Raw genomic sequence first — 24,117 nt, 5'->3', positions numbered from 1 at the left:
CTTACCTCACACTCAGACGCTGCTGGAAGCTGCCGGGAATCTGTGCTGCTCTTTTTTGAAGAGTCACCTTGAAATATTTCAGTAGATAATACAGAGCAAGTGGCCTCAGTGGAGCCGGCACAAAAAATATCATAAATACCATAACCGAAGTGACTGAATGTGTATTATAGCCCTTTTCACAAGGCTATTTTTAGATTAGGATTGATCTAATGACTGATACAAAAGCAGCCGAGCCAAGGTCGTCCTCATAACTGTATTAGTCAGCTAGTGGGACTGTTGTCCTTAGGCTGAAAAGGCACTCAGCATGCTGTCTGCTGTTGGGAGGGAGGCAGGAGGAGCACCACTGCTCCACTGTGGTGGGGGGGATTATGAACCTGGAATTTCAGAGTTATGTCTTATTTAAAAGAAGAGCTGCAGATAAACAGTGACTGTACTCTACACCTCCCATGAAGATCATACGGTAACACTTTACTTGGATGGTCCACTTTATGGCCTTGTTGATGCTCAACTGACATTCAACTAACACTGAATTGAATGTCGATTAAATGTAACTTAACCCTATGTTGAATGTAAATTATTCAAAATAAGAACCTAACTCTACACCTAACCCTAACCTTAACCCTTAATCAACCCTAAAATCTAACCCTACACCTAACCCTAACCCTAACCTTAACCTAAGCTTAAAATCTAAATCTACACCTAACCCTAACCTTAACCTAATCTTAAAATCTAACCCTACACCTAACCCTAAAACTAACCTTAACCTAAGCTTAAAATCTAACCCTAAACTCAATCCTAAAATATTAAGTTAAGCGTTTGGATTAGAGTTGAATGTAGGGTTATACTCAATAGAGAATCATTTACTTTCACCTTTCAGTTCAGTTGCATTTAATATACATGTAGTTGAATGTTAGTTGAATGTCAGTTGAGTGTCAACAAGGCCATCAAGTGGACCATCCAAGTAAAGTGTTACCGATCATACTTGTGGAATCTCTTTCTGATGGTGGAAACGCACATATTTTATCCACAACTGTTGCAAGAACTACTAGGGGTGTGAGAAATTATTGATAAATATCAACATATTGCAATATTTCGTTTTTGTCTTTTGATCAATTTAGCAATAATACATAAGAGGGAGTGCTATAACCGGTAATATTGGCATATTACTGCCTTAATTGAGTATATTATTGTGATTACATCACAGTTCCATTAGCGCTGTTTTTGAGTTTTTTGAGTTTGGTTACAAACACTTTGCGAGTTAAAATAGTTCCATTGCTGCGCTGTTTGGCTTGTGAGCGCTGCATCGTTGCTAGGTTACCTGTATGTGGCGGAGTAATACATGGAGAGCTTCGGTTACAGTGTATAATTACCGGCTGATAAGGGCACTCATTGCAGGGTCGGAACTAACTGTGGTATAATTCTCAATAAACGATTTTAGTTGATTTTAACAAATCGTTTTGGTGTATTGTTGTAGAACCTTGCTGGTCCACAGTGGTTCAATTTGTGTTGTGTTTCAGCCCAACCACTAGATAGCAGTGTTTTACTCTGTTTTCAGATAAATTCCCCTTTTTTGATGAGATTTATTAATTTAGAGTCTTGCTGACAGTACTGAAACATATCACACTATATCATATTGTCCTTCTTTACACATTTTACAGTTGGCTTGTGGGTTGAACTTTCTAGGACTGCTTTTTTTTTTACGTTTTATACTTGCAATTTATAAAAATTGGAATAGCCAATTTCATTTTTAGATCTTTTTAAATCCTTAATCAAAATATATTTTATATTTAAGATTCTTCAAAGTAGAACCTCTTGATTAGATGACAGCTTTGCACATCTTGGCTGGATTTTCTCAGTCAGTTTTATGAGGTAGAGTCACCTGGAATTCAGGCTTTCAGTTAACAGCTGTGCTGCTGAACTCATCAATTACTGAGTTAATTACTTCAACTTCTTTGTTCGTTTAACACTTAAGTTTATTACACTTATGTTTTCCTTTATAGTCTGAATAACTTTAGTATTAATTTACAATGAAGGAAAAAATACAAAAAATGGTACTGTACATTGAAACTACATAAAGCTAATACCTAATTTTTAATAAAGAAAATACTATTTAAATATCCAAATACTACACTATGAGACAGTATAATCTGTAGTACACTACGAATAACATACAACTTAAATATCCAGAAACAATTTGGATATTTTGGGGCAGTTTTCAAACATGGATTAAGCCTGGTCTTTGACTACACAGCATTTTGAATGGAGGTTTCATATTGTAAGGTAAATTTAGTCTAGGACTAGGCTTTATACCTGTCCAATACATTTTTTTGTTTAAAGGCTATTTTTTATCTGAAGCAGTATTCCTGTACATTTATCGGAGTTCCTGTATAAAACCTCATTAGTTTATAGGTTTTATTGATTGTTTTGGTGCATTGGCTCATTTTAGCCTCTAGGAGGCACTTTGTACCCAATTTGATGGTACATGTACAGGGACTTTATCACACTGAGACATTAAGATTCCCTGGTGTGTGTATGCGTGTGTGTATTTAGGTTACTGGAGGACTACATTCAGGCTGTGGAAGGAGTAAAGAAGAACCTCCTGAAACAGACGGCTCCCAGTAAACTCCTGTTCGTAGGCGAGCTGTCGCACGGACGACTCAACCCCAAGATGGTGAGCGGTTAAAAAAAAAAAAAAAAGATGAGCTCACGTGTCCGGGCTTTAAATCCAGATTTAATCTATAGGCTGGTGGTGTTTGAGTCAATCTGTTTGTTTAATCCCTGGCCTCAAATTCAATATGCTAAATGAGGCCAGTGAAATTGACTCGCTTATGAGGATGAAAATTGACATTAGACGGGGAGATTAGACAGCCTGTGGCTTTGACCTCGGCCACATCTGATTTATTTTATTTTCTGTGTTTTTATTCTGTTCCTCTCATCATCGTGCTTGCTCTCTGCCTCCAATTTCTTGTTTATTCTATATCTCCTTCCCTCTGTCTCTTCTTCTCTTCTTTTTCAGGATCATTTGGTGTGTTTCCTGCCAGGAACGCTGGCTCTGGGAGCTCATAACGGTCTTCCTGCTGACCACATGGAGCTGGCTGTGCAGCTGATAGAGACATGTCATCAAATGTATGTGCAGATGGAGACGGGGCTGAGTCCTGAAATCGCCCACTTCAACCTGCAGAACCACAACGGCCGCGATGTAGACGTCAAGGTAAGGAGGTGTCTACAGGTGGCTGAGGCTTAAACATGAAAAATAAGCATTAATACACTTTATAGCACAAACTTTGATATTGTAAAAAAAAAAAATAATAATAATAATAAACTCAATATTCTTCTAATATATGAGCAATTCTTGATTACATAACTTTAAAAATGTTTTCTTTTATTTATATATATATATATATATATATATATATATATATATATATATATATATATATATATATATATATATATATATATATATATATTGTGGTAGGCCCCTGGGGTTAGGGGCGTGACCACTGTGACCCGGAAGGAGGAAACTCACAGAAATACACAGACACGGGGAGTAAATGAACTCAAAACATACCTTTATTTTCTTAAATGCCCTCCACCACACCCAGAAACAAACTTAAATAAACATACCATGGCCCAATGGGGCTCTAGAGTCTATAAACCACTTCGGGGTCGTTTTAAAGGTCCGTGCGGCCTCAGCTCACTCCTCCCAAGTCCAAGTCTCTCTCGAGTGTGAGCTGAGGCAGAGTTTTTATGCCTGTCCCAGCTGGCGGCTTAATCAGTCCTGAATGCACACCGGCTGGGACAGACATGGCTGTGAGTTCCGGCGTGGGGCGGACCCACGGTTCCCCCGCCTCCTCACGCCACAATATATATATATATATATATATATATATATATATATATATATATATATACATACAGAGAGAGAGAGAGAGAGTCATATAGAAAGCAGCCCCCTTCAAACGTACAACAGTTTTTATATTAAACACAATGCAAACGTAACCTCCTTGTACTTCACATAAAACTAGTGTGCAGCTTGATTTAGGGTGTGTCGGTGTGTCTTCGCTATCGTAACAATGAGCAAAGTACTACATGTGCAGCTTCTAATTTGTTTAATTAATCACGGGTGTGTTTTGGCGTAACATGCAATAAAACAGTCTGCCTGTGATTTGCCATTCCCTTTAAGAGCCCGGTGCACTCTGACTTTGGCAGCTTGTTATTTTGTAATGGTGCTGCTACCTGGACATTAATGAATCCATTCATGACTTAGCAAACACCAACAACAGTAATATAAAAAATACCTATATTGTGTGTTGATGTACAATCGTGCCGTTTTATTTTGTTTATTGTTAATGTAAAAGGTTTGTTCATTGGTGCATGTTCATGCTTGCATAACAAGCACTTTAGGGATGCTCCTGTGACAATTCACTGCCAAGTTGGCGATGAACGTCTTAACTGTTGAAGTCTGCTAGGTTGTATTTATCAGTGTTTTCCATTGCCAAGATAGCAATACACCAGAAATGTACCTGAATGCACTTTATTTCCAGACCACCATGCCAATTGCATTGCTATTTAAATGATGGAGTTCAAGGGCATGTTTAAAAATAGACTGTTGTTGGGTTTGTAAGATAGCAATGAGCATCGTGACGCACCTTGTGCTGGTTGTAAGATTTAGGCATTTAACCTTCAAATTATCAACTTTTACAGGATGATTTTGAAGTATTTACATTGGTCTTTAATGTATTTTTTTTATAACATCATGGAATATAGTTCTTATCTGATTCACAATGATACATTTGTATGTTCAGCCTGCAGATAGACACAACCTGCTGAGGCCGGAGACGGTGGAGAGTCTGTTCTACATGTACAGATTTACCCAGGACAGTAAATACAGAGACTGGGGCTGGGAGATACTGCAGAGCTTCAACAAGTTCACCAGAGTAAGTCTGATATCTAACCTGTATCACTTACTCCTCACCTAGTACCAGCTACCTCAGCTATTGCTTTTCCCACTGACTAAGGGTGTACTCACACTAGGCAATCCGTGCCATTCCAGATAACTGTCAATTCTGGCATGTATTTATAAGTATATTAAAGTGGATTATCTTCTTCTTTTATCTAAACAACACACTTCCTAAAGAGGGTGCTTTTAATGGCAGGGGTGCTGAATTTAGCACAACACCAGCAAGCCCACTGAGCAGTAAGTAATAATGTAAGCGTGCTCGGGCACGGATTGTTTAAACGCGGTGTGAGTGCAGGCCAGGGGGGAGTGGGAAAAAACGTTCTCCAGCACAATTTAACCAAACCATGAAAAAGTTTTCCATATTTATGAATTAATTTGACCTAACATGTCATCAGATTAAAAACAAAAAAAACAAGATAAGTAGAACCAAATGAGATCTAACAAGTGAGACAAAAATATAGACTTGATAATTTATTTATGCAGCAAAATGATTAAATGCTACATATCTGTGAGAGGTAAAATGATGTGAACCTTAATTTCAGTGTCTGATTTTCCCACTTGTGCAGCAATAAAAGCAGCTTAACGTTTCTTACTGTTGATCAGTCCAGCGCATTGGCCTGAAGGAATTTTAGTCAATTCCTCTAAAAATAATAGATTCAGCTTTGTTCAGTTGGCAGATTTTCTTTTATCGACTCCTTGCTTTAGCTCTGCCCACAACATATTTGCTGAAATAAGGACAGGTCTCACAAAATCCCCCATTTCAAAACATTCAATTTATTCTTCCTTAACCATTTTTGGTATGCTTTTGTGTACCTTGGGTCATTGTCTGCATGATCCACTTCAATTGGTTGTTATAATTTAAAATTATTGTTCATCCATTAATGATGGCAAGCTGTTCTACCCCACATGCAGCAAATTGGGCCCAAACTCTGATCCTAACAGCACTGTGTTTCACAGATGTATCTCTGTTTGTTTAGGAGTTCCCTTAGGTTCCTTTGTGAGTGTGTAGACTATTCCACCTTGCTCTTGGAGTGATCTTTGTTGGTTGACACTCCTGGCGAGGGTAACAATGATCTTGGATTTCCTCCATTTGTACATAATCTATATGACTGTGGATTGATGGAGTCTGCACTCTTAAGAGATTTTTTTAGAGGTTTTGTAGTCTTGTCCAGCCTGTTTGGTACCAAAGATCCTCTGAAATATCCTTTGTTTTTGTCATGATGTCACACTTTATTTTAGAGATGGTTTTTAACCTTTTCCAGCCTGATGAGTAGCAACAACTCTTTTTCTGAGGTCCTCAGAAATCTCTTTTGTTTATGTCAGGATAGACTTTTCCAACAGTGTGTTGTAAACTTTGGACTTTAATAGATCCCTGGTCTTTAAATAAATCAGGGGCTCTAAATTTCACCTTCAGTGATCTGCTAATCCTAACGTGTCACATACATTTTGTATTCTAAAATATAGAAAATTCTTGATGTATTTTGGCTACTGTACTAATATTTTTATGAACCCTGCCTTGTGTTTCTTTTGTCCAAAATTCTCTTGGTACGCTAAATTATTAAGAGTTCATTTTACTGGAACTAAAGGGTTGAGCCTTTAGATTTGGCAGTGCAGTGCTGACTCATAGGTCAGGTTGACGTTTAGTAGTGAGGAAATTTCATGACTGGGCTTTGATGCACAGGTGCTGCATCTTATCACGGTACCATGCTGGAGTTCACTGAGCTCCTGAGAGAGACCCATTCTTTTACTAATGTTTGTAGAAGCAGCCTGTATGCCTAAGTGCTTGGTTTTACACACCTGTGGAGACTGTGGAGTGAAAGGCTTTGTTTTTTTCCCATAATGCATAGATGCCACAATCACTCAATTAAACACCATATTGATTATATTGATATATTGAATAAATGCCAGTTTGCGTGTTAATGCATGCAGTATTTTGGATTCTCTTATTAGTCTCTCTCAAATCTCACAACAAAGACTGACATTATTTTTAGCTGTATTTATTGATGCGGTATATTGGATTCTGCAGCGGCCCTCCATGCAGCTGTCTGTTCTGTTCTGCTCTGCTCTGGTGTTCTTTTCTCCTTCCAGGAAAACTCACTGTCTTTCCCAAGGACTCTCAAACCAAGGAGTCTCTGGGCACGACTCCTAATGTGACATTCCTCTGCTCTAAAGTTGCTCTGGATAAGAACGTCTGCCAAATGCCATTAACGTAATCCTTGTCATCCTTTTAAGTATTCGTTTGACTTTCAATAAATTATACTTATTAACCTGTGTTGCTGTAAAACTCAGCATGCAGTTATATCTCGGGCAGATACGTAACACCGAGAAACTGCCATTTAAAAAAAGCTCTCAGAAGCCACTTTTGGGTAGTGTACCTCTTGGCGAGAGATCAATGACTGCTAGACATGCCTTTTTAGAGTCATTGGATTGAGAGAGGCCAGATTGCTTGCCATCGTACGCCAACAGACAGCCAGCCTTTCTTGTCTTCATTTGCAGAACAGGAAACACGAACTGCTTTAGACTGGAACTGTATGGCTCCAACGGTTGGGTTTGAGGTAACTCCTCAATCCTGTCTTCTCTGTGTTTTGACATACTGGTGTGATGATTTAGAGAAACAATTGCCTATCACAGTTGGTCACTCCTAGTAGTGATATGAGGGACTCAAACAGCTCATCGATATATGCAAGACATCATGTGATTACTTGTGTTGATGCCACTGATGGCAGGGCTTTCACCTGGCATTTTTCAACAGGATAATGCTCACCCACACACAGCAAGAGTTCTCTGGAATGTCTCTACCAAACAGACTGCCCAGATGCTGATTAATTTATCAGCAATCAAGCATTTATGGGAGCAGCTGGGAAGCCAACTCAAGCAACTCATGCAAAAGTTTGAAGTATCAATAGTGAACTTTTAAAACCATTTCGCTCTGATTTTTTTTCTACATTGTAAATAAATACTGAGGTCACCCAGACTTTGAGAGAATGCATAAGTAATCATGTAACTTAAATTTTTAAACAAAACAAAATACTCTGGTACTGAAGCATTTAAGTGCTCTTATCTGGGGAGCTGTTAACTTGCAAATTTTGAGGCTGGTAACTCTGATGAACTTATCCAGTGCAACAGAGGTAACTCTTGCTCTTCATTTCCTGGGGCGGTCCTGATGAGAGCCAGTTTAATCATAATTTTTTTTTAAGGTCTTTGTGACTGCACTTGAGGATACTTTCAAAGTTCTTGAAATTTTTCAGATTGACTGACCTTCAATTCTTAAAGTTTTTTTTTTTAATTACTTAAGTATACTATAATATGGATTAGATCATTACTCAAATAGAGCTATTCACTGTATATCTGCTCATAAGATGTGCAAAGCTGTCTTCTAAGCAAGTGTTACTTTAAAGAATCTAAAATATAAAACATATTCTGGTTTGTTTAACCCTTTTTTGTGCATAAATTCCTTTTTTTTACAGATTAAATGACAATATATATTATATAAATATTAGTGTATATTATATAAACATTTGACTAAACATGATTTGTTGGGGTTTGGTTCTTGGGAACTTTTAAGTAAATGGATATTAAATTAATAGGTTTTTGTTTTTTTACAATATTGGGTACATTATTCTTTCACTAATACTGTGTAATTGATAATTGATAATTGTAATGTCACACTCTCTCTTTCTCCGTCAGGTGCCCAGCGGCGGCTACACCTCCATAGGGAACGTGCGAGACCCAGTGAACCCCGGCCCCAGAGACAAGATGGAGAGCTTCTTCCTCGGGGAAACTCTGAAGTACCTGTTTCTGCTGTTCTCTGACGACCCTGATCTGATCAGCCTGGATAAGTATGTGTTCAATACTGAGGCCCACCCCCTCCCCATCTGGCCCTCTGCATCCTGACCGTAGCTCCAGCTGCAGGAACTGAAGGAGCTTCCACACGTTGGAGGGAGGAGAATCCTCAACAGGTCTTCATGAGACCTTCTGAGATACTGATTTGAAGATGAGCAGCTTTGCAGCAGAGACTGTCTTTTTCAGGCAGTTGGAGCAGTGAAGAGATTTGCACTTGCCTTTATCTGTGCATCAGCACACTAGAGGAGAGGGTTTTTTTTTTTTGGATTTTGGTGGCCTGAAATTTCAAAGATGGGACTAAGCTGACTTTAGCTATTCTGAGGCAGGAGGTGAACATGGACCCAACCAGAGAAGATGTTTAAAAGGATAATTCAACTAATTTAAGATATGCCATATATGATGAATTGCTGTCACTGTCCTGGCCCACATGCAGCAAATCAGGACCAAACCCTGAATCTACCACCACTGTGCTTCACAGATGAGATAAGGACTTCAGTTGCTTTGGAGCGCTGTTTGTGGTTCTGTTCCGTTCACAACAGTTCCTTTTGTGAAGGCTGATCCAAAATCCAATTCGTCCAATTAGAAAGTCGTCATCCAGCCATTTCAGATAAGATAAAAAACTGACACAAGGCATCATTTACTGAGTGTCTCTTGTCACCAGAAGTTTCACTGATTAAAAAAAAGACTGTTCAGTCACACACTGTGAAAATTGCCAAGCACTTTGATGTGAAAATGATTTTTTTTTTCTTTTTTTTAAATATGTATATACTTGTGTGAATTGATGCAGTTGATGTTTGTATTGCGTCATGTTGAGGAGTCTACAAACTCTTAGACACAGGGGCTCTGCCGTTTGCATTAATGAATATTCCCTTTATGAGATACGGGACACCTTTGGGACCATATTGAACGGTGAGCTGTTTATTTTTAGAGTTATGTTTATTCTGTGCATTTTGAGGCCCGTGAGATTTTATGCGCTCCTGTTTATTTCAGCTGACGTTTTTAGCACTTTACTGAAAGCCAGTGACTTGATTTAGTAGTACTCCCCGCGGAGCTTCTCGATTTGCAGTGCCGTGGTGTGTTGTGATCAACGTCTTCTGTGCCAGCTGTGAGATCAGACTCCGCAGAGTGGCAAAATGTGTCTTTTGAAACCCATTTGGAGATCAGCTTCGAACCATTTCAGCACAGATTTTTAGTAGCAGCGAGCAGCTGCTTGTGTTTACATAATGCAAACGTTCATTTCAAACAATGTAACCATTGGCAGCATACTGTACATCTATTAGACCTTCTTTTACTGTTTGAACACTTTTTAGGATTCACAGTAATTCACAAACCCTCCTTACCACCCAAAACTCCCCACTGCGTGATCAACCAACCCCCCTAAACGCATCACAGAGGAACATCTTACAGGCAGTGTGGGACTGATGGGAATTTAGTTCTTTACTGAACCTAACTTGTATTTGATAATATTTGATCAAGATTGGGTGAACAATCACATGTATCTTTAGTGCCGTGTGGCACTTTAGGGACCGTGGGAAAAATACCAGAAAAAATGAGCAATGAATAAATCTATTTAATTTTCTCAAAATGTGACTTTTAAATAGTATGTGAACCAACCTTTAAATATGTGTGTGATTTTTTTTCAACTCAACTATACAAATAACACCAGACAAAGACATAATGTTCAACATGCTTAGTAGGTACAGATCAACATACTCCAGAACCAAAGACGCAGGCAAAGAATTAACGAACGCAGAACAAAATAATAAATAACAAAACAACAAATAAAACCATTGGTACATTAATTGAGGATAGCTCGTCAATATACAATAGATCATCATTATAAAGCAGATCATAATAACAGAAAAAAAATATTTTTTTCTTTGTATTAATGTTATTTAAAGAATTGAGAAGTAAATTAAATTAAATTAGCAAGATAGGAAAATTGTCTAAAAATGTTTGTTTGTGAATAAAACATTTGCAGAGTAGAATATAAAACTTTACAATATATTCTAAAGGTTTATTTGATGTAATGTTATAATAACAAATTATATCTTTACGTCTATAAAAGAGTAGATAACATTCATGGGGGAAAAAGATGTAATGCCAATTCTAACCAGAACATGGCAATATACTTTATTTGGAAAAAAAAAAAAAACAAGAAGGAAACTGCTGCCAAAAATGTTTTATCTGCTCTTTCCTTTTTTCATTATGTTTATAAAGCAGTGGTCATGTTTTACTTTTCAATTTTTTTAGTAGGACTGCTCTGTTCTGTTCATGTTCGTAATTAATATTGACCATAAAGTAAAACAGTTTTTGTCCTTTTGCTCTGCACACCACCACGGTTAAATTGAAATGAAGTAATCAGCGTGGGACTGAAGTGTACATTTTCAACTTTAATTTAATAAGTTTATCAAAATATGTAATATACATTTATTTAAAGCCACAGTCTGTATGTTTGAGGGAATTGGGGATTTAGAGACCTCTCTGGTGAGCGTGTGTAATTGCACAGAGCATGTGGAAAAGTACTTTCAATGTAGGTTTATATAAATACGTTTATTCACAATAAATTCTGTTTATGAATACAGTATCTAACAAAAGATTTTTGTAAATATTTAATTGAATCTTTTCATGGGACAACACTGAAGTAGATATGAAACTTTGATACAAAGTTGTCAGTGTACAGCTTGTATAACAGTGCACATTTGTTGCGCCCTCAAAATAACTCAACACACAGTGTAATATGTAAACCACTGGTTACAAAAGTGAGTACAACCCTTAAGTGAAAATGGCCAAATTGTGCCATGGGGAGCAGAGCTGTTAAATATGATGTTTTATACCTTACTGGCCACTGGTTATTTAATATGGCACCTCATGGCAAAGAACTCTCTGGTTGTAAGATACTAAATTGTTGCTCTGCGCAAAGATGGCCTAGACCAGGGGTTTGGCAGTAGGTGCCCAGCGGGACAGATGGTTTCCGTGAGCATGAAAGATCTGGCCTGTAAGGTTGTTGCTAATGAACAATAATGAAAAAAATAAAAATAAAATGCTTTTATTTACATTTCTCCCCTGTCTCTCTGTCATGCTTGACGTGAAGGTAGTTTTTTGCCCATTCTTGGGCTTCTTATCTCCTTGTAAGGGCACTTTTTACTGGCTGTGTCCCAGTTCATTAGCTGGGGCAGTGATAGTGTATTGGACTGCGACCCTGTCAAAACGGGCTTGATCCCGCGTGAGAAGCGATGTGTTTATTTATTTTTTCATTTCTTCTTGGGTTTACCTGCTTTGAATTCAACTGTTCTGCAATTGGGTTTAACAACCCTCAGGGATGGAGAGCTACTAGTCTGTAGCACTCCATCCCATTACACTTCATTTTCCAAAAAAAGTTTTTTTTGTGGCCCACCACGTTATGGGTCGGAAAGTATCTGGCCCGTGGCCAAACTTAATTGCTGTCTTAGACTATAAGAAGATTGCAATCACCCTAAAACTGAGATACAGCACATTGGTTAAGGTCATACAGCAGTTTTGGATTGGTGGGTGGGTTCCACTCAGTACAGGCCTCCCCAAGTTCAACCTAAGAAGTTTAGTCCCTGGGCTACTGAACCCACGTCCTGTGGTCTAGTGGGATCAATATAAACGTGTGATGTCAAGCATGTTCGGTGGCATACTGGTGATGAGTACCAAGGCAACTGCCCCTTGCTTACAGTCAAGTCAAGCATGGGGGTGGTAGCATCATGTTCTGGGGCTGAATGATTGGTTCGGGTATTGGAGAGCTCAGCTCCAACATGTACTGCCCTGCAGAAGAAGCCTAAAGATAAAGATGATGGACTGGCCAACCATGTCTCCAGACCTAAACCCTACTGAGCATCTGTGGAGCATCCTTATGGAGAAGTGGAAGAGGATGCAAATGGCAACCTGTGAAGCTTTAGTGAACTCCATACCCAAGACGGTTAAGGCACTGCTGGAAAATAATGGTGGCCTCACAAAAGATAATGAGACTTTTGGCACAAATAGGCCATTTTCACTAAGGGGTGTACTCACGTTTGTTGCCAGTGGTTTTTCTAACAAGGCTGTGTGTTGAGTTAATTTAAGGGGCACAACAAATTTACGCAAAGCTGTACACTGACTACTTTACACTGTATCAACATGTCATATCTTCAGTGTTCTCCAATGAAAATATATAATAAAATATGTACAAAAACGTGAGGGGAGTTCTCACTTCAGTAAGATACTGGATGTCGTTTTGTTCAATCTTCAATCTGTTAAAATGTAAAAGCTGCACAATTACATCCAACAAAATACAAAAAAAATCTTGGGGACTAAGAGATTAGAGAATTGTTATGTACAGTTGTGATCAAAAGTTAACATACCTCAGCAGAATTTTTGCTTTCTTTGTCTTTTTTTTTCTTAATTATAATTTTATTTCTAATTTTTCCCATTTTCTCCCCAATTTACACGGCCAATTACCCAACCCACTTATTAGGACTCCCCCTATCACTAGTGATGCCCCAACACACCAGGAGGGTGAAGACTATGGCAAGCCAACTAAGCCAAATCGTGTGGGAAAGAAACGCCTCCAGGCGTAAAAATGTCATGTGTCCACACGTAAAAATATTACAAGTTGACAAATACGTTATTTTTTACGTGTACAGACGTGATCTTTTTACGTGCAAATTTATGCCGTCTGTACATCACGTGCTTTTTTTTTTTTTACCTGTACAGAGGTAGATATGAAATAGGGGGTACATCATAGTCACATGATTACAACTTTTCAGTTACGTGGACCTTACGTGCAGAGTGTGTATAAGTATGTATGAGGCTATGTCATGGAACGGTGAGACTCCGTTGTAACCCACGTAAGCGTCTTATGAATATGGAATACAATACGTTGCATGACATCATGTGTTGTCAGGCTGCCTTATTACAATGCAAATGTATGCATAGGTGCGTTTACTGATTGGATGTTAGATGCCAAGTCGTGTATACACGAACAGTTTTACTGCCTGTACATGTGATTTTTTTTTATACGTGTGGACACGTGATATTTTTATGCGTGGAGGCGTTTCTTTCCCACACGTTTTGGCTTAGTTGGCTTGCCATAGAAGACTAACACATGCTTCCTCTGATACATGTGAAGTCAGCCATCACTTCTTTTCAAGCTGCTGCTGATGCAGCATTACCGAGTAGCATCACAGCGCTAACGCTCGGAGGAAAGCGCAGCGACTCTGTTCTGATACATCAGCTCACAGACGCCCTGTGCTGCGGACATCACCCTAGGAGTGATGTGGGGAGAGAGCACCACCTACCCACCCGGAGGGAACAGAGACAACTTTGCTCCCTCTGAGCGCCGGAAGCTTGATGGCAAAAAAGTTTTCCAGTCATGTTAGTGGTTGGGTGAAGCTATTTATTGTCAAATGACTGTGATAACCCTGATCAAAAGTCTGGTTTGGTTGTAGTGTGTGTGTGGTCATCAAGGCCCTCTGAAAAAAGGGCACAACAAAATTCTGCCAGGTTAACTGTAACTAAACAGCTAATGCAATGTTTCAGATAAATCCCTTGAATTAAAATTATAGCTAAAAATCTACACTTTGGTATCTTTCCGCACATATTTATGGACCTGCCTGTATATAAATATTTACAGTGCGTTTTGTGCTGTAAGTCATTTTCTAAGCGTTTGTTTTGTGTTGAGTCTGAGTTGGAGAGTTTGTTGTGTCTGGTGTGTCAGGCTTTGTTTACTGTGACTCATATTTACCCTGTTAGCTGCCCATGGTCACGCATGCTGCCGAGCCGTCATGTGCTCTGAGCCTCCTGGACCTGTCAGTCTATGATGAGATAAGCCTTCAGCAACATCGCTACTTTCTCTGCGTTTATTGGCGTTTGTTTATGACGGGCATCCGTGTCTCTGCTGTGTAGCATCTTCTCCGCCCAGCTCCTTCCTGCCTCCTCAGAGCGGCGGCACGGCAAGTTTGACGTTTGTTTTTGTGCCTTTTGATGTACAGAATCCTGAAACAAGTGTGATAAAGACCGACTGCTCTGCTCTGCATTTCTGGTGACTGGCGTTTGTGCTTTGCTGGCATGCACTCTCAAAGAAGCAGCTGTGAGAGGAGGCTCGTCTCAGGGTTAGGATGATGTTAATAATGAGGGTGATCTTGGAGAGTGTGTGCAATGCTTGGTCTAATGGAAGGCTGTGGAAATATACTTGATTATGTGAAAGATTGTTATTGTTATTATGATTAGGTCTCTTGACGTTTTGATGTTTTAATGTTTCACTTAATGACTTTCTCAATGGCTTTCAATTGAGAATTTTTTATTTTGCGTCCATAATTAACCATGTTTCTACACTGCCTGGCCGAAAAAACTCACAATCTGGATTTAAGTAAGTAAATTATGTGGGGTTGGTTGATGCTGCTGCAGTTGGTCTGCAGGTTTAGGTTCAGCAACAGTATGTGCTGAAAGAATGAGGTCAGCTGACTACCTGCATATACTGAATATAGAGCAGGTTATTCCATCAATGGATTTTATAGTTCTTCCCTGATGATACACACGGCCATATTCCAAGATGACAATACCAGGATTCATGGGGCTGGAATTGTGAAAGAGTTCAGGATTCAGGGAGCATGAGATCATCATTTTCACACATGGATTCAGAGAGAGTTCACCACAGAGTCCAGATCTTAACCTCATTGAGAATCTTTGGGATGAGCTGGATGGAGAAGAGAGGCTTTGTGCAGTGGTCAGACTCTACCATCATCAATTCTGCTGCAAGATCTTGGTGAAAAATTAATCCAGCAACACTGGATTGAATAATAAATCTTCTGACACTGCAGAAGCTTATTGAAACAATGCCACATTGTATGTGTGCTGCAGTCAATGCTAAAGATGCTCCAACAAAATATTAGTGTGTGATTTTTTTTTTTTTGGCCAGGCAGTGTATCACGATATGTTGCCCATGTTAATGATAATATCGCGATTCTGTGATTCTATGATACTCGATATATCGCAAGACAGTTCTTTACGATTCTTCACGGCATCTGTGTTACTGAACATGATAAAATACTTCTGAATTATCAAATACCTGGAATTATTGGTTTATTGGTGTTGGTTTTACACAATTTGACACCCAATATTTTTACCACAGTAAAAATATGACACAACATAACGATAATGTATTGCAAATAAAAACGTTGCAATAAATCCAATATCAATATTTTGGCCCACCCCAGAGATGCAGTGCTAATGTGAAAAAAACTAGATGCAGCATAAAAATGGGTGGGGGCAGTGCAGTAGCAGTCAGTAGTATCAAAATAGTGTTATATGAATCGTTTTTTATCATTATTACAATATGAGCTTTAACGATGAGCACATGGAAAGAGCTGCAAAGACATAAATAACATCAAACTGGTGCAGGCATCTATTGGAAACCTCCAGTAATCAGTATATATACATTGATGGTGCAGCAAGTTATCAATTCAGACATTTCTTATCTTAATGCAGAAATTATATCAATGAATGGATTTCTCTGTTTTGTTTTTTTTTTATTCTATTGTTAATTAATTTATTGTGTGAAGAGCTGCACAGGTTACATTCATCTGATGTTTCTCCACAGACTAAAGGTGCTTTTATACTGTTCACGTTAGCCGTGCCGCTGTACACTAAAAGTACATGTTGGAGCTGAGCTCACCAATACCAGAACTAATCATACAGCCCCAGAACATGATGCTACCACCCCCATGCTTGACTTGACTGTAAGAAAGGGGCAGTTGTCTTGGTACTCATCACCAGTATGCCACCAAACATGCTTGACACCACAAGTTTATGTTGATCTCACTAGACCACAAGACGTGGGTTCAGTAGCACAGGGACTAAATTTTTAGCTGTTATGATGAGGTAGGGTGACCAAACGTCCGTATTTAACTCCCACAGTCTCAGTCAGTCAACTCATTCACCACACATCCTGTCACTCAACTCGTCCACAGTGTCTGCCTCTTTGTAAAAAGCTACATATCTATTGAACCATTGAACAATTTGTCTATGATAGGTTTAAAAATAAGAAAACTTAAGAAAACGTAAAAAAAAAATAATAAAACAAACAAAAACCCTAAAAAACAGGTGGAATTTAAGAACATGGGAAAAAACTCATTTATGTAATTCACGTAAAAATGAAGTTATTGTAAAAAAGTGACGGCCTATTTAAAAAGCAACAGAAGTTGTTCATTTGTAACATTTCTAACATATTTAGGGTGTTTTTTACTCACTTTTTTCACTCCCATGAACTTAATCCTTTACAGCTTCAAAAAACATGTATTATGCAAATTAGGTGTTGACGTCATTTAGCCAGGTGTCCTGGTTTACCCAAATAAAAATATGGTCACCCTGGATGAGGAGTGGTAAGTTTCCACGGCCATAACCATACATCCCTCCACCGCGCTACCATGCCCATAGATCTTGCCACAAAAATGCCACCAATGTGGAGCCAATCAGCAGATCCCTACACTACATTAAGGCCCTCCCACTAAACGTTTCTGTGGCCCCAGGTATGGTTAGCCAACTGTGCCAAAAAAGAAAATGTAAGCATAAGCAGATCAGAAGCGTTTCATGTGCAATAAAAAAAAAACACTAGAATGTTGTCCTCCATGTGCAGAACTGAAGAGAGGCCAGAGTGTTTTAATAAAAATCTCTTTTCCACATTTCATTATGAATTCTTTTTTTAATTCCTTTTGCAAAAGGGAAAACATATAAGGCTATATAATTCATGCATCAGTGCAATCCACTCGGAGATGACTCGTTAGGAGAATTTGTAAAATAAAAGTCTTTTCTAAACTCCTACTCTAGGGAATCTGCCTTGCTTTGTCGGCTGCTTTCTCTGTTTAGCTTTGCGTCTCATTTGTATCTGTCATTTTTTAATCTGCTGACTGAAGCTTTGTACCAAGTCCTGTAAATATGTGTTCAGTTTCTCTACGTCATTTGATTCTACAAATAAAATAAAAAGACTGACCGGAGTGTGTATGTATGTGTAGGTGTGTGTTCTGTTTGACTGGGATCAGTGTTAACATTTGAGGAAGCTTTTCTTTGTGGATCTGGTTCACTGGATGATCCAGAGCTTTAATATTCAGTTAGAGTGCTGCACAGCACTGTCTTAAAAACCCTACTGTTAAACAAGAACAATCACTGACACTGATCATTGTATAGGATTCTCTTTAGGGGTCTGTATAATATAGTGGTGGTTGATACAGTGGGGAAATTAAGTATTTGATACACTGCAAATTTTGAATTTGATACATAATTTGAAATTAAGTATTTGATACATTGCAAAGTTTTCCCACCAACAAAGAATGGAGAGGTCTGTAATTTTTATCGTAGATACACTTCAACTGTAAGAGACAGAATCTAAAAAAACTCCATTGTATGATTTTTTTTATTTATTTATTAGCATTTTTTTTGCATGAAATAAATATTTAATACAATTAAAAAACAGAACTTAATATTTGGTACAGAAATCTTTGTTTCCAATTACAGAGGTCAGATATTTCCTGTAGTTCTTGACCAAATTTGCACACACTGCAGCAGTGATTTTGTCCCCGTCCTCCATACAGATCTTCTCTAGATCCTTCTAGTTTTGGAGCGGTCACTGGGCAACACTGCATTTCATCCCCCTTCAAAGACTTTCTATTGTGTTCAGGTCTGAAGACTGGCTAGACCACTCAAGGACATTAAAATACGTTTTACTTAGATTGCAGATTTACAGGTTTGTCCCTGATGATTTTAGACAGCTCTGCACTTCAGTTTTAGCTTTGTTTCAGGTTGTGATTTCAGGTTGACATCAGTACAGGTAGGTATGTTTTTCTGTGTTATTTGCTCACTTACTAAATCTCAAAACATTTCTGTTAAAAATGTAAAATGGTCAATTATGATATGGTAAAAAAAAAAAAAAAAAAAAACATCTGTCAGTACTGACGCTGTCAGTTTGCTTGCTCCAGACTCACTAAAAAAAACTCAATTTCCCAGCATGCACTTACACCGGATCTCTCTCACACTACTGATTCACTCTCCGAGCTATTGAGTGTTTTCCCCTCTTCTCCCCTGTATATATTCCCCCTCAGTCTGGAGTATTGAATCTAGTTTCCCTAGCTCTTCTATGATGCATTGCTTTGTCTTTGCTTTTTTGTTACTGACCTGTTTTGTATAACTATTTTTCGTCTTTTTCCCTTTCTACTGTTTGCCTTAATGACGATTTTTTTTTTTTTTTGTAATTTTGACACCACCTTTGCCTTCTCCCCTTCATTGTTGGGTTTTTTGTGTATGACCATGGATTACCTAAATACTGTCTCTGGTATGTTGTTTATGTTTGCTGCCATTCTGTTACTGACCCTGCCTGCCCCTCACTACTCTTGTAAGCATATTCCCTTTTCTAATAAACATTTTGTATCTTTTGTGATTTGTATCTGCAAGTGTCTGTCCTGAGTCAGGCCTGTGTGACACCCTTAAACAAAACTATAATCACAGCTATTCTTTTTCTGCGTGTTTTCTCTTCCTGTAAATGAGTCAATTTGAGTTTAAACAATTAGCTACTTCCTTGCTGCCTTGATTTATTGGCTGCTTTCTCTGTTTAGCTTTGGGTCTCATTTGTATCTGCCATTTTTTAATCTGCTGACTGAAGCTTTGTACCAAGTCCTGTAAATATCTGTTCAGTTTCTCTACATCATTTGATTCTACAAATAAAAAGACTGAACAGTGTGTGTATGTGTGTGTGTGTGTGTTTGGTTGGACTGGGATCTGTGTTAACATTTGAGGAAGCTTTTTCTTCTGCATGTTTTCTCTTCCTGTAAAAGTGTTAAATTGAGTTGAATAAATAGCCACTTCATTAATTAATAAAGGATAATGTTAATCTACTTGTGTACGTTTGTGTATAAACAGCACTAAATGTCCATTGTAACATGCAGAGCATGCAAAAACCATCAGTTTTATGATAAAATAGGTGCTAAAAGATGCTCAGAAATGACTGTTTTACTTTTTTCTCCACTTCTCCTGTAAAGTTAAAATTTTATAACATTAAGAATGTTTTTGACAGCATTGGTGTATGTTTATTTTATAGAGAATACAGTTCCATTTAAAGATGATGTTGGTGGAGCTTATGAAAGGTGAGATATGCAGAGCTGGTGGCTGAGGTGAGATAGCGTGGGTTGCAGGTATATAATCAGACCATTGGAGATTCAGTACTGTGGGTGTTGAGGGAGGTTTGTAGAGAAGTCTGTCAGATCTGTACTGGTTGAATTTAGAGGCAGTGAGCTGAGGGCAGCCATGACGCAACCGTCACAAGGTGGCAGATACAGTGATATACATGAAACTGGAACATTGGCCACTTCACACTGTTCTAGAAATGTCCCCTCACTTTTCCGAACTGTTCTACAATGATTCTCACACTTTCTACACTGTTCTACAATGGTCCCCCTACTCTTCTCACTGTTCTGAAATGGTCCTGCACTTTCTAAACTGTTCAAGAATGATCCCCACACTTTCTAAACTGTTTTAGAATTGTCCCCTCACACGTCACTCTGTTCTAGAATGGTCTCCCTACTCTTCACACTGTTCTAGAATGCTCTTCCCACTGTTATGGATTGGTCTTCTCACTGTTATGGAATGGTCTCCCCATTTTTCCCACTCTTATGGAATGGTCTCCCCACCCTTCACACTGTTCTAGAATGCTCCCCTCACTTTTCACACTGTTTTAGAATGGTCCCCCTACTCTTCACACTGTTCTAGAATGTTCCCCCTACTCTTCACACTGTTCTAGGCTGGTCCCCCTACTCTTCACACTGTTCTAGAATGGTTTCCCCACTTTTCACACTGTTCTAGAATGGTCTCCCTACTCTTCACAATGTTCTAGAATGCTCTTCCCATTGTTTTGGATTGGTCTTCTCACTGTTATGGAATGGTCTTCTCACTGTTATGGAATGGTCTCCCCACATTTCCCACTGTTCTAGAATGCTCCCCTCACTTTTCACGCTGTTTTAGAATGGTCCCCCTACTCTTCACACTGTTCTAGATGGTTTCCCCACTTTTCACACTGTTCTAGAATGGTCCCCCTACTCTTCACCTGTGTTGGGAGTAACGGCGTTAAAACTAACGGCGTTACTAACGCCGTTACTTTTTTTCAGTAACGAGTAATCTAACTAATTACTATGACTGTAACTATAACGCCGTTACCATTTCCGACACCCCGTTACTGCACGTTACTTTAGCAGCTCTATGAACTTTTTTATTTTATTTCGCTTTGCCCTGGTTAACCCCTCCTCTGTCCGGTGAACTTGAGCTTCTGGCCGCTGTGCCTGTGGTTTGGCGTGGTGAAGTGAGGCACAATTGTGACGATTTGCGTGCTCTAATTAATTCAGTGATTGCCGTGGACAGCCCAAGTTCCGAATTAAGGACGTTAAGCTCTTTTTAGCTGCTCCGGTTTTTGTGGTGCTGCTGCTTTCTATTTTAGAGCTTAGATTCTCTGCCCGAATCCCACCTGACCTGAGGACCGACCCGAAATCAGGCTCCTATTTTTATTTTATATAAAGCTCTGGTGTGATAATCACAATGTTGCTAAGTAACCAATTATTATTGTTCACTAAAGCGAACGAAATAGCGAAAATTGAAAGTGAAAAACATTTGTGTTAACTGAATCTAATAAAAACGGTAATTAAAAGGAAAAACATAACTATCTCGAACTGTATTTTGTGTTTATAAAACTAACTAAAACGAACTGAAATTACTGATAGAATACCCTCATTTTCGTGTTTAATTTATTTATAAGCGCTGTTGTACAGCGGAGTTGTACAGCGGGAGTTGTTGTGCCGAGCGCGCGGCACTCGTGGTCCGTTAGTTCTTGTGTAAAGCGCTCGCGCTAGCAAGCCCACCCTAAAATGAACAGAAAAAATAAAAACAAAATAAAATTAAACTATAATAAAAATGAAAACTGTAATCACGTAGCTCTGGGCGCACGTGAACGCCTCCGCGTTTGACTTGCAGCATTGTGTGTAGCTGATCTTAAAAATCATTTTAATTAAATAATAGTTCTATGCTTCTATGTTACAGTGTTAATTAACATAATTCTGATTATATTTCGCTCATTCAATCAGCCCGAAAACAGACAGTTTATGGGGCGGATCGGGTCAGGCTCATAATGACAGTTTATGGTTCGGGCTTGGGCAGAATGTGCACGGGCTCCGGCTGGGTCGGATTTTTTGGGCACGATCTAAGCTCTATTCTCTTTTGGTGAAGCTGTTATATTAATACCATTTTAACGGGCATTAAATTGTTGTTTTTGTCCATTATTTTGTTTTATATATACATATTTCTTTTGAGTGTGGCTTGGTTTGTTAAATTTCATCCCCAGACGCGTTTTTCCGCTTTTTTCAGTATTAAAAGTTTTAGTAATTTTCTTTGGTTGTGTGGAGAATTTCGTTTTATTTTTTTGAAATTCGTTAGATTATATTTTTGTCAACATTTTGGGTTTATTTTCGTTTGTTATTTTTTGTTATTTTTCTAATAATAATAGTAAATGCATAATTGATTTCCTTTTTTTGACGGGCGAATAATAAAAAGTAACGCGATAGTTACTTTTACTGGTAACTAATTACTTTTATAGTGGAGTAACTCCGTTAGTAACTCAGTTACTTTTTTGGAGAAGTAACGAGTAACTATAACTAATTACTTTTTCAAAGTAACGTGCCCAACACTGCTCTTCACACTGTTCTAGAATGCCCCCCCCCCCACTCTTTACAATGTTCTAGAATGGTTTCCCCACTTTTCACACTGTTCTAGAATGGTCCCCCTACTCTTCACACTGTTCTAGAATGGTTTCCCCACTTTTCCCACTGTTCTAGAATGGTCCCCCTACACTTCACACTGTTCTAGAATGGTCCCCCTACTCTTCAGACTGTTCTAGAATGCTCCCCTCACTTTTCACACTGTTCTAGAATGCTCCCCTCATTTTTCACACTGTTTTAGAATGGTCCCCTACTCTTCACACTGTTTTAGAATGGTTTCCCCACATTTCATACTGTTCTAGAATGGTCCCCCTACTCTTCACACTGTTCTAGAATGGTTTCCCAACTCTTCGCACTGTTCTAGAATGCTCCCCTCACTTTTCACACTGTTTTAGAGTGGTCCCGCTACTCTTCACACTGTTCTAGAATGGTTTCCCCACTTTTCCCACTGTTCTAGAATGGTCCCCCTACTCTTCACACTGTTCTAGAATGCTCCCCTCACTCTTCACACTGTTTTACAATGGTCCCCCTACTGTTCACACTGTTCTAGAATGGTTTCCCCACTTTTCACACTGTTCTAGAATGGCCCCCCTACTCTTCACACTGTTCTAGAATTGTTGCCCCACTCTTCACACTGTTCTAGAATGCTCCCCTCACATTTCACACTGTTTTAGAATGGTCCCAATACTCTTCACACTGTTCTAGAATGGTCCCCCTACTCTTCACACTGTTTTAGAATGGTCCCCTCACATTTCACACTCTTCCAGAATGGTCTTCTCACTCCTCACACTGTTCTAGAATGGCCTTCTCACTCTTTCCACTGTTCTGAAATGGTCCTCCCACTTTTCCCACATTTATGGAATGGTGTTCCCTCTCTTACCACTGTTATAGAATGGTCTCCCCACTTTTTACATTGTTCTAAAATGGTCTTTCCACTGGTCTTTCAATCTAGAATCTCACCCCAAAACACAAACAATTATAGAATGATCTCCCTACAATTCACACAAACATTACCCCCACCATTTATACAGTTCTAGAATGTTCTCCCTGACCTCAACCCAATCACACATTTTAAGATAAACTAGAGCAAATTATATGAAGCATTGCTCTTTCAAATACAGTGTATTCACACTGTACATTGTGGGCCCTCAGAGCTTGAAAGAAAACTTACAGTATATTTAATCTACCAGGGGCTTTTTATACATATTACTGCACTCTATAAAGTAACATCAATACTTTCTAAAATAACTTACTTATTTTAGAATTTCCTAATGATTTAATTGTGTAATTTTAGTAAATTTGTAATGCTGTATGAAAGACTTCTATAACTACATACACTCCTTATTCATTACATATTCAGTCATGACTTATTTAGTAATTTAAATACTAATTCACACTATGTGACTCACGCTCACGGAAGTATATTTTAGTTGACGTATCAACAAGTACACCACTAACATAACACAAATAACAAGCGAAAAATATGTTTTTGTAAATGAAAACAAACCTTTACAGTGTTCTTTTTAAACTTGAAGTACAAGTAGAACTTATAACAGTACATTTGGG

General features: G+C 38.6%; 1 protein-coding gene across 3 annotated transcripts in view; it reads left to right on the top strand.

The window, feature by feature from the left end:
• Nucleotides 1-17,806, top strand: part of man1b1a (mannosidase, alpha, class 1B, member 1a) — a 38,766-nt gene extending 20,960 nt beyond the window's left edge. For 2 of the 3 annotated variants that reach the window (XM_022676498.2, XM_007230820.4), the window contains exons 11-14: nucleotides 2,551-2,671; nucleotides 3,017-3,211; nucleotides 4,809-4,940; nucleotides 8,651-17,806. In XM_022676498.2, the coding sequence (XP_022532219.2) occupies nucleotides 2,551-2,671; nucleotides 3,017-3,211; nucleotides 4,809-4,940; nucleotides 8,651-8,857 (655 nt within the window). In that variant the 3' untranslated portion in view covers nucleotides 8,858-17,806. The remainder of the gene's footprint in view (nucleotides 1-2,550; nucleotides 2,672-3,016; nucleotides 3,212-4,808; nucleotides 4,941-8,650) is intronic. The other variant, XM_049466434.1, reaches the window with a different exon arrangement.
• The last annotated feature ends 6,311 nt before the right edge of the window (nucleotides 17,807-24,117 follow it).

Source organism: Astyanax mexicanus, chromosome 17 (genome assembly GCF_023375975.1).
Source record: "Astyanax mexicanus isolate ESR-SI-001 chromosome 17, AstMex3_surface, whole genome shotgun sequence".
NCBI classification, from domain to species: Eukaryota; Metazoa; Chordata; class Actinopteri; order Characiformes; family Acestrorhamphidae; genus Astyanax; species Astyanax mexicanus.
Note: the sequence above shows the minus strand (reverse complement) of the source record. Positions and strands in the feature narration are given on the sequence as shown.